Here is a 19,898-nt window from a genome sequence, read left to right on the forward strand (position 1 = left end):
TAAATGGTGCGTACCATCAGTCCCGCCGAGCAAGCGAGTTCGGCCACTTGCTTAGTGGTGTCTATAATGCTTCCCCCATCTATCAGAGGCCTTAGAGGCTATTGTTGGGCGGGAAACGTCCTGGAATTTGGCTCAGTGATCCCCTTTGGGGATATGAGGTTCTTATACGTGCCGTAAATTTACGACACGGGACAGATGGAACTAAGAATGTAGTATAAAAAATGCAACGTTGATCCCGTGCTTAAATAATTAAGCACTTCACCATGAAGGCGTATGGGAAAATGGATGTATAATCCACATTTTCTTGACCTCGGCACTAGCTGGAGGAGAGTGGTCAGTTTCACGCCCATACCCCTTTACCCACGGGGAAAGTAACCCCGTACCTATTGGCTAGGAGGCTGGGTGGGCCCCAGAGCCAGTCTGGACGATATGGAGAAGGGAAAATTGTGACCATATCGGGACTCGAACACCGACCGCTTGGTCGTCCAGCCTGTAGGCAGTCGCTATACCGACTACATCCCCCCGGCTCACAACAATGCAGTATACAAGCAGATTAAGATTGATAAGCCTTATGCAAACGCAAGTCTGACGGCAATTTTCTAGGTAAAATATGTTTACACACGCAGGAATAGAACATTTAAAAATAGACATGAATGTCAAGCTGAGCACAGGCCTGTCAATGAAATAATTAAAATACAATGCAAGTAAACTCTGGACAAAGATATACAAAACATTTCTCCGTGACGAGGCGCCGCGAAGCCCGAAGGACATGCTCCAACCCTCAGGATAAACCCGGTGGTCCCGCTGGCTTAACTGCTTTGGTCCTGAATGACTTTTCGTATTTCCAAACCTAACAGTTTTCCCCCAAATGGTATAATTTGTAATCACTTGATGACGTAACACTTTGATGATAGTACTCAACCCCAACAATATGTCATCACAGCAGATGATCTCGAATGCTCGTGTAGCATGAATGCAAGTATTTTGACGGTGGCCAAACTCACTGGTTCAGTAAAAAGGTAAAGGTAAATTTATCCTTGTACATAATTAAGTAAGCGCTACGCCATGAAGACGCATGGAGGAGTGGATGTATAGATCCACGTTTTCTTGAACTCGGCACTAGTTAGAGGTGAGTGGTAAGCTTCACGACCCGGCCGCTTTACTCCCGGGGAAAGAGTTTCCCGTACCCATTGGATAGGAGGTTGGATGGGCCCAGAGCCGGTCTGGACGATATGGAGATGAGAAAATTCTTAACCCCACCGGGACTCGAACTCCGACCCCTAGGTTGTCCAGCCAGTAGGTAGTCACTATACCGACTACGGTATCCCGGCTCACTCAGCAACAATAATGTCAAATTTATTATAAGTCTGGCTGTTTAACCGTCATATTTCGTAAATCAAGCCCACTTCTTCCGCGTTAACTCCATTGAAAACTTATAAAAATAAGAGTCCTCGTATCACCTCGCAGCTCCTTTAATCTCTGCAGTTGACACGGCTCTCTTAGTGCACGGGGAACAGCTAATCAAATTAAGCCTGTTAATTACAGAAACTTAAAAAACGTTTGATCATAATGACAAGAAATGTTATAAATGCCAAATATGATTTAAAATTTACATGGTTCTCTACGATATAGTGTTGGAAATATATCTCTTTATGTATTATAGCGTCTAGTCTCGTTACTGGGTAACGACTTCAGAACAGACAACGAAACAACATCCGTTGCTAGGCACTAGATTCTTAATAAGAAACAATTGAACTACAACAATAGAAGAGTTGTGTTTTCTGCTGGTTCGTGCTGAGAGTTTATAAGCGGGAAGAAGTTTCTTTGCTCAGTTGCCCCAAATGGACAGGACAGCAACTTTCACAAAGAAGAAAACATCTGGTCATGAGCCCCAGCTGGGGCTCGACACCAAGACAGACAGACTGACTGACCGTCAGCTGTAACATGATTTTTACTTTGCTCAGTTCAGTTGTAAGACGGTGGTCAGTCAGCAATTGCGTGAGTGCGGAAGAATATCAAATGTTAGAAGCCGTTACCAGGATACAACTTGTGGAGACTGTAACAAACTGAGGACACTAGTCTGTGTGCTCTTGTGTACTACAAAGTGTAGAAATTAGGAATATTGTTAGAGTTATTTGTTGTTACGACCTGTAAGTGGTCAATAAATCCAATCTAAAATCTAAAACCCAGCTTATAGTCACACTTTCACGGGAAACTGTTATATATTCTACCCTTAACCACCAGACAAAGCGGAAATAAGAGAAAAGTGAAGATAGGAAGGATGTATAGAACAGGTTAGCGAATATATGGGCCAGTGGGTTGGCCGTGAATGCTTTTACACAATACTGAAGGACACTTTCCACTGTTGTTAATACGATATTGCAACTGTTACGTGTAGGACCGTTATTGTAAAGATCCAGCCACTTGTTACATGGCGAGCTATCATTTGTTTTATGTCTCATTATCACACTCCCCCTTCGTGTATCATTATTAATTGCAGTCCTCCGTGAGCACAGGAGAACAAGTTTTAATTTCACGTCACAAAGTTCGGCTCTTGTGCGAAGTATCCCACACGCGACACACGCATTTAATGGGATCCACCTCGCTTGAAATTAATGCCATTTTAAAAACTCACATGCAAGAACTACCCATAATTGAAGCATAGCGGCCATTTGCTAAGCGGCGTCTCGTTTGGTGTCCCCAGTTTAATTTTATGAGCCATGCCTCTAATCGGAACATATTGTTCAGTTCTTGCTAACTTGACATCAAACAATAAGAATATTAACCTACATTATTTGTCTGTGGAATTTTTATACAGTAGAATGTGAATACTTCAAATTTATATAAAATTTAAAGGTAAAGTCCTTGTGCTTAACTGATTGAACAACACGCCATTAAGTCTTTTGGGCATAGCTGTAGAAGAGAGGTCTCTTTCTCTTACCGGGAATCGAACCCCGCCTGTCGAGCAAGTAGCCTGTTGCCATACCTACTGAGCTATCCCGAATATTACGAAGATCAATAAGAAATGCAAAATCGCAAAGAAAGAATTTGAAAAAATATGTGTACTTTAAAATGAAGTACATGTTTTAATTCCCTTTTTTATCACAGAGGACAAGCGACCATCTGCTGTTTACATGCAATACCCAGTAATCGACTTAATGGGCAGGCAGACGGGTAATAATTGTAATTACTTTTACCGAGCTGGTTTTACCTTTGAATGAAATAATTGGTTATGTTGTACAGAGAAGCCTATTTAAACTTTCAGTAATTTCAATTACATTGTGGAGGCTGTGTATTCAATAAGAGACACGAATGTAGAAATTAGTGAAGGATTAAACAAAATAATAGGCTGAAATGATCAACCAATCAGCCCACCCACAGCTCAATACATTATGTGGAGCAGGGTCCTTCTTGACAAGCTCAAACAATTACTTTCAATTTCTGGAACCACGAGGTTCATTACCATAATCACAAAAACCCTCCAAACAATAAGCCTAAATCTGAGGCCGTGTAAAACATTTCATAACATATTCTTTGTGTTATGGTGAGGTGTTTGAGCCTCTCACCAAGCCCCAATGATGAGGTAGCAGCTCTTATCTTTGTTAGCGATTGCTTATTCAACATATTCGTAGCTTCTGCATCCGGAGGCTGTCTCCTCCCTCTGCAGTTTGAAGAAGCGCCATGCAGTGGTGACAATTCGAATTTGCACTCCAGACAGAGGGAACTGAAACCGAATTCGGTAAAGACAGACGTTCTCTCTTACAGCAGTACCTGAAGATCAGTCGCCGTGATTCTGAACAGTTTACTTGATTCTTAATAAAGAATGTACCTCAACTTTATTTCAAACGTTGCCCCTCAACCTCTTCTGTGTCTCTCAAACTGTTTGCACCCGTCAAAACGCACTAATGTAGTTAATTTATTTATCTGGGTGCAAGGGGGAGCGTAGTTGGTTGAGACACTATGCTAGAAGCCGGAAGTGAGCGGGTTCTGTTTCCGATTAGGTCATTGGAATTTTCGATTGACCTAATCCTTCCAGCCACACTACAGCCCTGTGGTCAACTGAGCCTCTAACACAAATGAGTACCAGGAATCTTCCTGGCGTAAACGGCGGCTGGCGCTAAGACTGACAACCTCACCGTCATTTGTGAGCCGATTATCTAGAAAATTTGAGAGCCACTACACCTCTCAAAACGCACTAATAGTAAATTTATTTGTCTGGGGGCACGAGGTAGCGTAGTTCGTTGAGACACTATTCTACAAGCCGGAAGGTCGCGGGTTCGATTTTCAATGAGGTCACTGGATTTTTCAAGTGGCCTAATCCTTCCAGCCGCACTATGGCCCTGGGGTAGACTCAGCCTCTAACAGAAATGAGTACCAGGAATCTTCCTGGCGTGTAAAAGGCGGCCGACTGGCGCGTAAGACTGACAACCTCAACTCCATCTGTGAGCCGATTGTCTAGAAAATGTGGGAACCTCAACGTCTCACAACCCTATGGGCCTTCACGGCCTGTTATAGGGATAGCTTTATGTTTTACCCATTATCTGCGATATCAACCCAGCTGCTTTTTCTGTAATAAACATTGATTATCTGAATGTTAAGGTTCTCATGGCGGCAACTCTGTGACACCGTGAAGTATGTTAAAGTTTACTGAGGGTGTGTATGAATGATTGCTTGGGTGACAGAAACACTATATTTGCTGCCCGCAGAATACACAGCGCCACACTCCAGATGGAGGTCCTCGTCAGCACAAGCATCAACTGTTTATTCTTGGATTACTTTACTAGGCATTTCCAACAGAGGACAATGAGTGGCGGACTCGGAAGGAAAGGGCTGCAGCTGGCTCTGACGTATCATCAGAGTTTTCAATTACAGACGCAGAGGCACGAGAAAACAGAGCTAATATCAGAGTTCAGATAGGGAAATCGTGACTTCAAAAATATATGATAGTACCGGTAATTATTCGGAGTCTGGATAGCTCAGTCGATGTAGTGACCGTATACGGTTGGAGTCCGGGTTTCGATTCCTGGAAGGGACAAGAGATATATTTTCTTCTCCAGAACGTCCAGACCAGTTCACGGGACCACCCAGACTCATGTACATTGTATACCGAGGGTATATTTCCCTAGGGTTAAGGTGGCCGGAGTGTAAAGCTGACCGTTAACCTCCATCTAGTGCCGAGATCAATAAAGGTTAAGCCAAACCTCCACAGCCCATTAAACTTCGTGTCATGGTGTTTAATTAGTTAAGAATAGGGACAAATTTTCCTTTTACATTTAACAGTAATTATTCAAGAGCGACTTTCAACAAACCACGAGATGATGCATGCATGCAAATATCTGTAATAAATTAGCAAACAATAATTCATTCGTAATTTTCTACAACATGGGAGGGATGTTTTCATCACATAATTATTATACGTAAACAAGTAAAGCTACTCCTGTAACAGGCCGTGGAGACCAATAGGGATGTGAGATGTCGAAGCTCACACATTTTCTAGAAAAATCGACTCACACATGGCGGTAAGTTTGTCAGCCTTAAGCACCGGCCGCCCTTTACCCTCAGGAAGATTCCTGATACTCATTTCTGTTAGAGGCTGAGTAGATCCCAGGGCCATAGTGCGGATAGAAGGATTAGGACAATTAAAAATCCAATGACATCTGTAACCGAACCCGCAACCTTCCGGCTTGCAGCATAGTGCTTCAACCAACTACGTCACCGTGTGCCCCTTATTATTGTGTGCATGAAATTAAATACACAAACGTCTATGAAATATTATATTAGTCAGATTCAGTTGATGATATAGGATTACAAAATAAATTTAACGAAGAATACGAGTATAATCATATGAGGAGGAGGAATACAATATTATATTTCAGCGGAACGGTGGGGCTTCGGGGTTTGGGCTACTGCACACATCACGATAATATAGGAGCATCTGCCGTTTGCCAGTCCTATATTTCAATTTCAGACACACGCGGACACCCGAGTCCTGATCGTGTGTAGGGGTATTCATTTGTATCATTATGCTAATTGTCAGTCAATCAGAAACCACCGCTCCATTAGTTCATTGGTTAATTATCAATTTCGCTTCATCTCAGTCGATTCAGCCAATTCAACAGGAAATTAAAAAAGTGTAGTTAATACAGATCGAATTCAGTCATTTGCATGATTCATTATTAATGACAGAATATGACTGGTCCTTCAGTTAATTACATCTTCTTCCACCATTCTTTAAAAGCCGGCATCGACTTAGCAATGGCTGTTGTACAGTTGCTTGTTTCGCGGTTGTTGCCTAGAAACAGGTCTTACTTACTTACTTACTCATGGAGCTGAGCCCATCTGGAGGAGCCCCCAATTCTACAGCTACTCAAGAATTACTTAGCGTTTCATGGAACCCGTAGGTTCATGACCGTGTTCACAAGAGCCCTCCACTGGTCCCTATCCAGAGCCAGATCAATCCAATCCATACCGTCCCATCCTATCTCTCTAAGATCCATTTAATATTGTCCACCCACTTACGCCTTGGTCTTCCCAGTTGCCTCTTTCCTTCTGGCTTTTCCACCAATATCCTATACGCATTCCTCGTCTCCCCCATTCGTGCTACATGACCTGCCCACCTCATCCCCCTTGACTCGATCAATCTAATTATACTTGGAGAAGAGTACACGTTACGAAGCTCCTCACTGTGCACAAACCATAATATGAATATCTGCATATTGAAAGTGTATGTGGGCAAATACATAGTTTACGTAATATATAGACACGTTATATCACAAGCCGCAAGGTTGCGGGTTCGTTTATGGATGGAATCATTGGGCTCTTCAATTGACCTAATACTTCCAGCCGCACTATGACCCTGGGGTCGACTCTGCCGCTAACAAAATTCACTATCATGAATCTCTAGGGGGTAAAGGATGGCCGAAGCGAAAGGCTGGTAACTTCACCGCCACATGTGAGACGATTGTCCAGAAAATGTGGGAGTCTCGACGTCTCATAAACCTATGAGCCTCCACGGTCTGCTATAAGCATACCTTTTTATAGACACAAGTACAGTTATTAATATAGTAAAGCTGCAATGCAGTGGACAGGACTGAAAACGTAGTTCAGAGCCATCTGTACTTGACACGCTCAACTTCACAATTACGTAAATTTATTTTTATTTTATTTTATTTTATTTTATTTTATTTTATTTTATTTTATTTTATTTCTGTGATGTGACGCTATGCAGTTACTACCAAACTACTTGGCGTCACATCCAAGACAATTGAAATTTAAATCTAATTCCAATTGTTGTAAAAATATATGTAATATTTAATATGTGAGAATAAGGTAAATTTGTTCCTGTGCTTAAATAATAAAGCACTACTCCATGAAGGCGTATGGGGGAGTGGATGTATAGATCCAAATTTTCTTAACCTCGGCACTAGCTGAAGGCGAGTGGTCAGCTTCAAGCTCCGGTCGCTTTACCTCCAGAGAAAAGCCTCTTATACTACTTCGATAGGAGGCTGGGTGGACCCAAGAGCCGGTCTGGACAACGTGGAGAAGAGAAAATTCTTGACTCTACCGGGACTCAAACTCTGATCCCTCGACCGTCCAGCCCGTAGCCAGTCGCTATACCGATTAAGCTATCAATATGTGGGAATATAAAATCGATTTTATAAAATTAATATAACACCCCAGGGATCATTAAATTTGTGTCCAACTGGTCGTCCTATTTGCAACGCGATTTCTGTTAAACAGCTATATTACTCAGAGAATACGTGCATAAAGGTTCAAACATTTCAAAGACAACAGCTTTGAGACATTTCTATGGGAGATCAAATAAAGATTTCTCTTAATTTTTTTACAGTATGTAATTTATCGACACATAAGGTATCATGATTACACAGCGTCTGATGGTAGAATGATGAATAATAAATGTAAAGGATTTGGAAGGAAGCGGTCGTGGTCTGACATAAGTACCGTATTTACGCATGTATAGGCCGCCTGCGTGTATAGGCCGCAGCACAATTTTCAGACAGAAATTATAGAAAAACTAATTTTCTTGGAATATTATTTCAGGAGTAGAACACCCTGTATTAGTAATTATGAATATAATTTTTTTAAATGAAGTGTGATTTCGAATATTTCGAATATAAGCCGCACCCCAGTTTTCCTCTTGAATTTTTGGCAAAAAAATGTGCGGCCTATACATCCGTAAATACGGTATCATCCGAGCATTTGCCTGGAGGGATTGAGGAAAACTACGAAATGCCTTAGGCATCGTAGCCTATGTCCAGGCAGAGCTTTGAAACGAGTACGTCTCAAACATGTCTGCAGCTTTATTTCTATGACAAGACATCGGGACAAATGTGTACGGTTTAAGTTAGGGAAGAAAATTCCAACAGAAAACTCGAATGCTTATCGTGGTAAACTCAGATTGAAAATGGAAGCAAACTTCCGATACCTTTTTACATAATATCTCACATTAGAATGTCGACATATTTGACCTAATATTTTTTTCAAATAGCCCAGTTCGATTCTCGGCAGGTGTAAGAGATTCCTCTCTATTCCACAGCGTCCGGACCGGCTCTGGAACCGAGTAAGCCTTCCTTCCATAGGTTACCGGTGGTCCTATCCGCGCGGGTGCAGCACAGCTGAAGCATGAAGCTAACCACTCACCTCAATCTAGTGCAGATGTCAAGAATGGTTGAGCTATACCTTCACCCCCCCATACGTCTTCAAGGAGTGGTGCTTAACTAACTAAGAGCAGGGATAACTATACCATTGCCATTTTAGTCCAGTTCTAGTTGAAAGATGACTTGGAGATTTCTTGCTTTGATCTTGTCAGTGGTTATAAGTTCGTTTCCAAATTTTTGATGACAACTATTATTTCGCGTTCTGTAACAGGAAAAAAATTTAATTTATATGAAATTCAACGATCTGCCTGTAGGCATCAGTGGTACTTTTTAAAACTCTGATGGTCTAACACGGATTGGTTTGTAAATATATTCCACACTAAAATAAATTTGGACTATTCACATAAAAATCGTTGCGATTAACGAAAAGAAATGGTATTTCGAAATTAATTTTATTGTCAGGAAGTATGTACCCCATTCTCCCTAGTTCACAGGCCATGCTCTGCATGAGTTCTGTCGTCTCATGCTTGTTTGTCACACGCTCCAGTTTGGTAACGTCTCATTGCTCATCTCTGTTTCCTATGTCACCGGGAAATGGAACAAATACACTACTTTTTCAAGAAATGAATTTAATTGATATATTTTAAGGTTTATTTTATATATTAATTTAGAGCATTCTGAAATATTAAAGGAAACTTGTGGTTTAATGTTAATTCATACTTGGGTCACAATTACTTCTAGTAAAAATTGCGTTAATGAAGCTTTGGATAAATTAAGAATAGCTATATAATCATAGACCGATCACAGTGGCCGCTCGGTCTAGAGTATGAACTGCCTTCGTCCTGTCAAACACTGGGATCGTAGGTTAGAATCCCACTTGATGTTCGGATTTCTGTTGGCGTTTATTGTGTTTGTGCTGTCCTGTGTGCAGGTTGCAGCCATACGACGGGCTGATCCCCCGTCCAAGGAGTCCTATCGACCGTGTAAAAAGATTACGAAACTAAAAATTACAAAGGCCCACCAAAGAGCTTGTAGAGCCATAGATAGAATATTGAATGTAAATATAGAATTCTTCTTCACTCTGGTACACTCCGATTAGTGTATTCTGATGTGTCGCGAAATAGGAAGGGGGGGGGAAGTATATTCAGTTAAAAGGTTGGGCATTAAATATCCTTTGGCATAATGGCATTGTTCAATTCATTATATGAATAAACAGAAGAAGGGACTGATGTTATCAAATGACTTCCATTTGGGAAAAAGCTTGCATCGTACCCGAGCTGTGACAACATAAAAGAATGTCCTTCCTATGACAGGATGATATCCCTGTGTGATTCTCATTGTGATATTTTCAATAAAATTCCCAAAGCCATCATGAAGACTAAATACTGTCAGGTGAGGCCAGCAGGTACTTTACAAAATGTCGGATGTAACCACATTTAATATGTCATCATGTTTCCTTTCACTCTTGGGACTTAATACGTTTTGCGGTCTTCCAGCTTGGTGATTGGGCGGGGGTTGAAAAATCCTCGCAGTAACAAAACACTAAGCTAAAAAATATATTTTTTACATAGTGTAAATAAAATCAATATCCAAATATGCACACACATTCAGTAACTGCATTCTTCGTATATTTCGAAACATTCAAAACAAAATTCCTTTCTAATGCAGAGCTTCTAGTATTCGGGAAATAACCCACAGCTTCCCTCTGTTCATTACAGCGAATGTTTAATTCAAAAACATTTTTTTTTGGATAAGCTCATATTTGTATCATAACAGATTCCAAATTATTCAGCTAAGATTAAATAAAAATATATAATCATTGACCTTTTGGACAATATCCTTCGTCCTATTTTTATTTAAAACAATTTTTCAAGGGCTGGACTCTGCCTCCATCCTCAGGTAAAAAAGCCTACTTATTTGGACTCGATCGATTGAGTTAGCTCTATCGGTTAGGCCCAAATAAGTACGCTCTTTACTTTAAGACATAGACAGAATCAAGTCTACGAAACGTCGTTTTGAGTGAAGAAACTGGACAATAGATTATGTCCAAGAAGTCAGTTAGTTGTATTACTATGCCATCCTGACAAAACTTGAAACCTCAATTTGGATGAAAAATCTTATCACAGCTTAAAACACATTTACACAACGAAAGAAACAAACGATCTGATCTGGGTCTCACATGTTGGTATTGTGAACGTAAGATCAGGCTTCCTGTGGCTATTTTTCTTATAAATGTGATGTAGCTTGCAAGAAACGAAGAAGCATACGTTTCAGAACTAGAACACAAAACTTCTTCCAGAGTCTCAGAACACTTAAATGAACACAGCCATGACGGATGTTTCTGACAAAACTTGCTGCATTATGCAGTGAGTAATTTAATTAGTAAGCATCGATAAGATATTTTTGTGGAATAATTTAAACTCTGCTAATATTGTTTGAGCTTCATGTATAAAATCACCTCCATTTTCATATGGACCCGTGTGGCTCGTTCACTATATTTGAATGTTTGGGATAAGTTATCACTTCATCTTATACTTTGTTGACTGGAAGAAATTAAAATCTTTTCGACCAAAACACTAAGATTACACAATATAAACCCTGTAGGATAATATTATCTTTCAAATCTCGATTTGTACAGTTTCGAACAGTCGTAATTCGCTGATTACGTTTCCGTTTGGCCTGGCCGGTGTAGGCGGTAGTGGCTGAGTATGACCATACACTCTCTGTAACCTCTGCAGGCTGTTGGAGGAGACAGTGCGCTCCAGTATCTCCCCCCAGTACTTCTCGCTGAGACCCTCCAGGTCGCCTCTGGCACCGGAAGGCATCGGAGGGGCTGTAGCCTGGGTGGCGACGACGATACTGCTGTTTGTACTGCAGCAGCGGGCCTTGGAATTCAGCGGCGCCTGACGCCGACACAGCACCTAGAACCGCAATACATCTACAGTAATACAAACAGCTGAAAGCGTGTTCTGTACCCTGTGACATTATATCGGCCATTTCATGAAGGATTCGCCGACCTCTGTTTATTGACACTTGGTTTTCGGGCCAGTACATGTGGATGCTATCAGCAATACTACTACTATATTATATATTCTTCGTTTTTCCCCTATATTTTTTTGTTTGTTTCTCCCATTCCTTCCATTTCTCTCTCACACTTTGTGTTCGCTTTATTTTCTTCTTCATTCACTTTTTTTTTTGTGTTCTCGTGCCTTATTCTTTCTTTTTCGGTTTCCTTTTCTGTGTGCTTCTTCCTTATCTTATGTTATGGTCTTTTCATCTCTCTAACATCCCCTTGCTTTGCAGTACAGGAGAACGCCTTTGGGTAACGTCTTTTAGTGGTTGGTGGTGGTGGTGATGATGATGATGATGATGATGATAATAATGTATCGGAGAAGGGGAAGGAGACCTACTACCCCGCCTGAGCAAAGTTTTTTTATCTTAAGTCAGGAACGGGAGAAACGCATATGGACAAAGGAGCCACGAAAGCAAGGTGAAACAAGCGGCGGTCTGGGGCGGCATCTTTTACGAACACTCCTTTGTTTCTTTCTTTTGCTAAATAAAAATTAATGCATACTGATTATTTCTTCATTAATTGGCAGTAATCTAAAAATTTTGCGCAAAAAAACGTAAATAAAACTCTTTTTAAGAATTCAGACACTAATGACAACTTTAGTCAAAATGCCTGGCCCTTTCGCGTTACCGTGACAATTTTTTAAAATTTTTTATCCTCTTTTAACGGTTCTGTGAGGAGGAGGGACGAAATCTTTCTTATGGAACAATAGTTTGGCTTGCGTCGAACCTCCACGTGGATCCGGTCGGTTTCGAATTCGAGCCTTTCGGCAACGGAGCCCAATTGTGGGCCGTCATTCTTCACGTGCAGAATAGATCATTATTAAGAGTCCAATCTTCTGGCACATAACTCAGTCTAGACCATTAAAAGTCAACCGACGTTTCGGAAGAATATGTCGTCTTCACCTTCATTGTCGAATAATAAGTCTAGCAAGAATCAAGCATGAAGTAGGTAGCAAGCAGATTTTTTAATTCGATACGTTCCTCCGAAACGTCTATTGCCTTTCAATTGATTATATGTCGTTATATATACCAGAAGAGAGTGTTCTTCATAATCAAATCCTTCAAGTAATTATTAGTTTCGTACTTATTCTGCAAGCTTTCATAATATGCATTCAGCAGTCATATTTCCACTACATGTTTCGATCCCTAACTATTCATCTGTAGGTGGGTGGGCATTCGTCCCACTGGGAACCGACTCCCTGCCGTCCAGACCACATGTACCCAGTTTACTGGTTCACCTATCCCAGCCAATGATTATATTCTCTTTGTGTGGACAGAGCATATCTGACACTACCAGTTACAAGGGCTTTGAATTAAACCGTACATCACCGAAAAAAGTACATCTTTCTTTTAAACGGGTAATGAATATCCATGAACTCAGGACATAACATCAAAAAGCCATATAACGTATTATTGAACGAGATTAAAGGCGGTGCGAGTGCTTTAGTCACGCCGGATCGCATCCTTTACTGTTCCATTTGGCGGCTCCACAGAACATGGGGATGGGCGTTTATGAATTACAGAGCACTATTGATCATCGTCTTCGTCTGTACGTCGGAATTCCAGTGGAAATTTCGTGGCTAATGAAAAGGTCACCAGAATTCGCATTACTCACTTCTCCTGTTTACTCATATCCCAGCATTAAGGGGCATGCCCCGCGGATGGTTGCTCAGTCGGTCCTCTGGCCACCTGCAAGCAGCGCAACTTTTCCCTTCCTTACTGAAAAGGGCTGTAAACTCTCTACAAGACGTCGAGTCCTTCACAAACTAATAGTTGCTCATCTCTCTCTCTCTCTATGGCTCTATAGCCCTTTGGACCTTGGCCGTTTTTTCAGTTTATTAATCCTATACACATTCGGTAGGACTCCTTGGACGGGGGATCAGCCCGTTGTAAGGCCGCTGCCTACACACAGAACAGCACAAACAGAATAAACGCACACAAACATCCAAGCCTCGAGTAGGATTCAAACCCACGATCCCAGTGTTCGAGCGTGCGCAGACGGTTCATGTATTAGAGCGCGCAGCCACTGTGAACGGCAGTTGCTCACCTAGTCAAGATAAATTATCGTTGTTGGATTTTAGGTTCTCACAGCAGTGACTATGAAGAGCTCTCTCTGTCTTCTGATATACAGAGCCATATAATCCGGTAAGGTCAACCGATGTTTCTGAAGAACATATTACCTCCATCTTCAGGACGAAAGAGTAGGCAAGCAAAAAATCAAGATAAAGCAGGCAGCATGGAGAGTTTCGTTGCTTATTACTTACGTTACGCTAGTTCCTTCCTCGGCTTACTCTTCTTCCTTGAAGACAGAGGCGATATATTCCTCCAGAAGGTCTGTTGTCTTCTCTACCAGACCACAAGGCGGTATACCTCAGAAGACACAACCCTTCACGAATTACCGTGTTCACAAAAGCCCGCCACTGGTCCCTTTTCCTGGATTAGATGAATCCAGTGTACATAATCCGGTCCCCCTTCTTTAAGATACATCTTAATATTAAATTTCCATCTATGTACAGCTCTTGCAAATTTGCTCTTTCTCCAGGTTTTCCTATCATAACCTCGTATGCATGCATCTTCTGTCCCACGCAAGTTACAAAATCAGTCTATATCATAATAATTTATTTGACCAACTTCACAAATCATTACTTTGTGCGGAGCCGGGACAGAGCACTCGGTATAGCGATTGGCTACGGGCTGGACGGCCGAGGGGCCGGAGTTTGAGTCCCGGTATGGGCAAGATGTTTTTCTCTCCAAACCGGCCACACTGGCTCTGCGGCCGATCCAGCATCCTATCCAGTTGGTACCGGGGGCTCTTATCCTCGGAGTTAAGCGGCCGGGGCTTGAAGCTGACCACTCAACTTTATCTAGTACCGAGATCAAGAATGGTGGAGCTACAGTTCAACTCCCCTACTTCTTCATGGCTTGGGGCTTAATTAATTAAGTACAGGGAGAACTTTAACTTTTGTGTTCACTGTTCTCATATCATTTGACGTGCCAAAAGAATTACGAAGTTCCTAATTATACAATTTCTCGAGACTTCTGTTACTTCCCCCTCTTAGATACAAAATTTTTTTATGCACCCTACTCTCAAACGTCCTCGGTCTATGTCCGTTCCCTTAATGTGAGAGATAAAGTTAGGGAAAAAGACGTGCATGAGATCTCCCGTAACATAAATCGTGTGACCTACATTTCGGAGGTAGATGGTTAGAATCTCGTTCGGAGATCGACTAACCTTACCGACTCTTAGTGGATTCCACTAGATCTTGTAGGACATGCCGAAAAAGTAACAGAACAGAGACCACGAGGAATCCTTCGACAGTCACAATCACCCATTGTTCTTCATACGATAAATTACAGATTTCATTAAATGTCGTAAGATATATGTATCTATCTCTATGGTCCTTTTGTTGGGCCCTGGCCGCTTTCTATGTTCGTTAAATCTATACACAGTCGGTAGGACTCCTCGTACGGGAGATCAGCTCGTCGCAAGGCCGCTACCTACACACAGAACTACACAAACACAGAATAAATGCACGCAGCCATTCATGCATTGAGTGGCATTCGAACCCACGATCCCAGTGTTCGAGCGAGCGAAGACAGTTTATGCCTTAGACCGCGCGGCCACTGTGATAGGCTTAAAGTATTTCCGATAGCTACCAGTAAATAAAGAACATACAATAATATCCCTGCTTACTGTACAGGTTGCTGTAGGACGGACAAATTTATTGTGGTAAATCTGGGTCTTGGAATTTCGATGTGGACAATTAATTTTCGGAGCATCTAAGGGCTTTGTTTGGGCTCTGGAAATATTATTAACATCTTCTGTTAAATATTAGAATAACTGAGAATGACGTAGTCTTGAGTACAGCTTAATTTTGTGTGAATAACTGAACGGAGCAAGCAGCAGGTGAATGAGGAGGGCAGAAATGAACTCATGGCAGCCATTTTTTATTCTTTCAGCTTCAGAAATCCAAGTAACTTTGAAGGGACTTCTGAAATGCGTAGTTGTTTGCAAATACGACTCTTCTTGTGCGTTCAAAGACAGCAAACAGTGAGGAACATATTTTACTGGAATTACTGGAGAAGACTGTGCTAGATCTCTGAACAAAGAGAAAACGGATCCTGTTTCAGTTTAATTTTAGCATTTAAATTGTGTTCCAGAGCGAAGTATCAAATGTTTGGCTACCATTTGTTAATGGAGCGAATCTCTAAATAGCAATGGATAGTTAAAGTGATCGTTGGAAAAAGGAAACATGTCACTCTTGAGTCAAAAGAAACTGCATGTTTCAAATCGACTTCGTTTAAAGAATTCGGAGCGTCACAAAATCATAATCTGATAAGAACACAGAATTATTGTGTTTTCGTCCATCATCCGGTATTCTAGAAACTAGAAAACACAACGTTTAGGAAACTGGATCTGTTTCCTTCCTCAGGTGAGGTGAGAGGGAGATACCTGTTCTGTTGGACCTTTGATTGCAGTTAGCTCTTTCTAAGGGACCTAACAGAGTAGGTATTTCTCTCTCTTCTCATCTGAGGACGGAAACAGATCCAGTTTTCGAAACGTTACATTTTCTACTTTCTAGAATACGGGACGATGGACAAAGTCCGAAAACTCAATAATTCTGAGTATTATACCCCACCGTCAGAACCCTTTAGGATCTATCTGAATAAAAAGTTCCGTGAAGAATTTTTGGTGCGACATCGAGTGGCTATAGGCTGGTCGACCAAGGTTTGATATTAAGCAGATGCTATGAGTTTTATCTTCGTCACTAAGTTGAAACTAATTCCGTCCAATAGTTATCCTATGGTTCCGCGCGTTTTCTTCTACGGAAATGTGTTTTTAGTGATCCGTTGTCTAGCAATGGACATGGTGCGGACCACATAGAAAACATATCTTGCAGTACCTACTCTATTATTGCGTGCCCATATTTCAGGCGTTGCCTAGAAACGGGTGCACTTATCAGAGTATGTATGTCTTAGATTGAGATACACGCGGTGACTATGAGGAATACCATCCTATGACACCATGTAATCTACTAGAAGTTTACAGACGTTTCGGAGGAATGCAGTACCTCCATTATCGTTTGGTTCAGAGTAAGCTAAGAAAGCAGATTGCTACGAAATTTCGTGGTCAACTTTTTACCAGACTATACGCCGTTATATCCCAGAAGATAGCAATATTCTTAGCGTCTGTTTTGCCAAGTTGTGCTGCACTGTAATTACTAATGGACTTCAATGCATTCATAGAGCAGTTATTGCACATTTAATGGAATGGAAAGAAAAACCTCTGTAAATTAAACCACAAATCATTCTGAAGCTCCCAGAATGAATGCCGTTAAGCGTAACATTAATTACACAACTTCAGCAAATCGATAAACTGCGACAAGACTGAATATGCATGTAGGTTTCAACATGGGACCCTCTCAGACCTGAGGTCTGCACGATGTTACAAACCAGAAGACCATCATATGAATCTCCACCACCATGAAACTAGTTGTCGGGTATCGGCAAAGACCGACCATATTTCATACATAAAAATATTAATGTCTGATTCGGACAGACCATCCGGAATTGTTCAGAGTTACTGTGTTTCTAGACTTTGTCGTCGTCCTGTCCAAAACCGCAATAACTCTAAGAACCCTTTAGAATCTGCTCATCAAAAAATATGACTGACATTCTCGAGGTGCTAAGCCATGTGTTCAATAGAATTTATCCCACTTCCTCATTATTCTCAATGATAAACACTGTATATTTCTTCAGACCTACTATACATATTCTGAGACAGTATGAGTATATTAAATAAATGACGACCTCCTCGCTCCCCTTTATTTTCAATACATCATACAAAATTAACCTCTTAATTCCCCTGCCAATCTTTATTCCACCAACTGTTCCACAACCACCCTCACCTATCATCTGGGGCTGGTACAGTAGGCCAGAAGTGGCCGCAGTACAAGGGACTTAGTCCCACCCCACAAGCAATAAAAAATAAAAAAAACTGTTCATTGATACTGTGTGAACTATGCTGTTGATAATAGGTGTCCAAATAAGCAACGAATACTGACTGATACTCTGAATAGTGACGTCTTACCTTGGACAAGAACAGTTCCTTGCAGACCTGGCGGAAGTGGTTGTTGAGCAGCCAGTAGAGGAAGGGGTTCCAGAAGCTGTTACTGAGGGCCAACCACGTAACCAGAAAGTCAATGAACTGAGGAACCTGAAAGACAGAAAAACATGGCAAAAAATTAAAGTTATCCCTGTGCTTAACTAATTAAACATTACGCTATGAAGGCGTATGAGGGAGTGGATGTACGTACAGATCCATATTTTCTTGACTTCGGACTAGTTGGAGGTGGTCAGCTTCAATCTCCGGTCGCTTTATCCCGTGTGAAAGAGCCCCCAGGTATCCATTGGACAGGAAGTCGGGAGGGCCCCAGAACTGGTCTGGAATACCGGGGCTCAAGCTCCGACCCCTCTGTCGTTCAGCCCGTAGCCAGTCGCTATACCGACTGATCTATCTCAGTTCTCGACATATGGAGGAGCGAATGAATAGATCAACGTATTCTTGACCTCGGCACTAGTTGGACGTGAGTGGTCAGTTTTACGTCCTGGGCGCTTTACCGCCACTGAAAGTCTCTGGCACACACTGGATAGGAGGTTTGGTGGACCCTACAGCCTGTCTGGAGGAATCGAAGATGAGAACATTTTTGCCCCTCGGCCATCGAGCCCGTAGCCAGTCGCTATACCAACTGCGCACGTGGAGTTCAAGAGGACCTGCCCCACTTCTTCTAAATAGGTCAACAGAAATTCTACATTCGCAGTGAAACCACCGTTATGTTGTATGAAGGCGGACGTCTCACTAATTCCGACTGATCCTTCCTCCAATTGGTCCGAATTACTGAAACTGTATAATGTATATCTTTGTAGCTTACTTTCCTAAAGTAGGCTTATGCTGTGTGTGTGTCTGTGCACCCCCCNCACCCACATTACCTTTCGAATGCCTAAAGCAGTCTTTATGAAACTTGGCATGTATATCATGACACCTGAGTCTATCTCAACAGCGTACTTCATAAATCCCTCCCCATCATTCCGTTTCTCTGTTTGTGTATCCCTCCTTTCGGAGTTCCCGCGACAACGAATACACGCAACAATAAATTAATTGTAGGAAGTGTCATTTTCTATGCCGTCCGTGTCTTATCAAAGGATAGCCTGTGGGTCTGTCTGTGTATTCCTCTATCGTTGTTAGGTAAGAACTCGGTAAAGACTTTACAGCGGCAACGAAAAATTGTTGCAAGGCGTCGTTTTCTATGCGGTCCGTGTCATATAAAGGGAATGTATATGATTAGTTCTTACCAGAATTTTTCATTTGATTTTCTTTTCTAAACTTTTCTAAAATTCTTCTGAGGGAACATTTACTGAGGATATGTTTGGGTTCAGCTGCATTAAGATTGCATCCGTTTGTTGGTACAACGATACTACTACTACTACTACTACTACTACTACTACTACTACCACTACCACCACCACAACTACTACTAGTCCTCCTTTACCTTGGTTCCTGTGCAGGCTGCTACAACCTCCTGGATTGTCCACGGTGTCACCATGACAATGAAGCCCAGGGACATGGCCGCCATCGTCCTCGAGGAATTCGTGCTGAGTCGCCTCTCCTGGGCTACCACCTGCAGGCAGAAAGTCGTGCTGTTCACAGTGAAGACGTTCACAGCCTCAAATTTTAACGAAACATATGTTCTCATAGATATAAAAAAATTTTTTTCTGACGAAACCTACATAATAAAAGGAGTTTTTGTGACACGTCTGTAGGATAGGTGATCACATAGCTGATCGGTGAATACTGGTATTAAAATGTAGTTCTTGATTAAGAAAAAGTAAAGCTGGCCCTGTAACAGGCCGTGAAGGCCCATAAGGTTGTAAGACCTTGAGGGTCCCACATTATCTAGACAAACGGCTCACAGATGGCGGTAAGGTTGTCAGCCTTATGCGACGGCCGCGTTTTACCCCTAAGAATATTCCTGGTACTCATTTCTGTTAGAGGCTGAGTCGAACCCAGGGCCATAGTGCGGCTGAAAGGATTAGGTCAATTGAAAAAAATCCAATGAACTCATAGGGAATTGAATCCGCGACCTTCCGGCTTGTAGCATAGTGCCTCAACCAACTACGCTGTATCATGTCCCCGCTCTGAAAACCGGT

At 41.8% G+C, this 19,898-nt stretch overlaps 1 protein-coding gene across 3 annotated transcripts in view; it reads right to left on the minus strand.

Annotated features, from left to right (window-relative positions):
- Positions 1–9,992: 9,992 nt before the first annotated feature.
- LOC111868432 (trace amine-associated receptor 8c) overlaps positions 9,993–19,898 on the minus strand; it is a 157,704-nt gene continuing 147,798 nt past the window's right edge. For all 3 annotated transcript variants that reach the window (XM_023859050.2, XM_023859051.2, XM_023859052.2), the window contains 3 exons: positions 19,241–19,369; positions 17,782–17,907; positions 9,993–11,539 (listed from right to left, as the gene is read on the minus strand). In XM_023859050.2, the coding sequence (XP_023714818.1) occupies positions 11,237–11,539; positions 17,782–17,907; positions 19,241–19,369 (558 nt within the window). In that variant the 3' untranslated portion in view covers positions 9,993–11,236. The remainder of the gene's footprint in view (positions 11,540–17,781; positions 17,908–19,240; positions 19,370–19,898) is intronic.

The sequence above is a fragment of the Cryptotermes secundus genome, unplaced genomic scaffold (assembly GCF_002891405.2).
Source record: "Cryptotermes secundus unplaced genomic scaffold, Csec_1.0 scaffold106, whole genome shotgun sequence".
In the NCBI taxonomy this organism is placed as follows: domain Eukaryota; kingdom Metazoa; phylum Arthropoda; class Insecta; order Blattodea; family Kalotermitidae; genus Cryptotermes; species Cryptotermes secundus.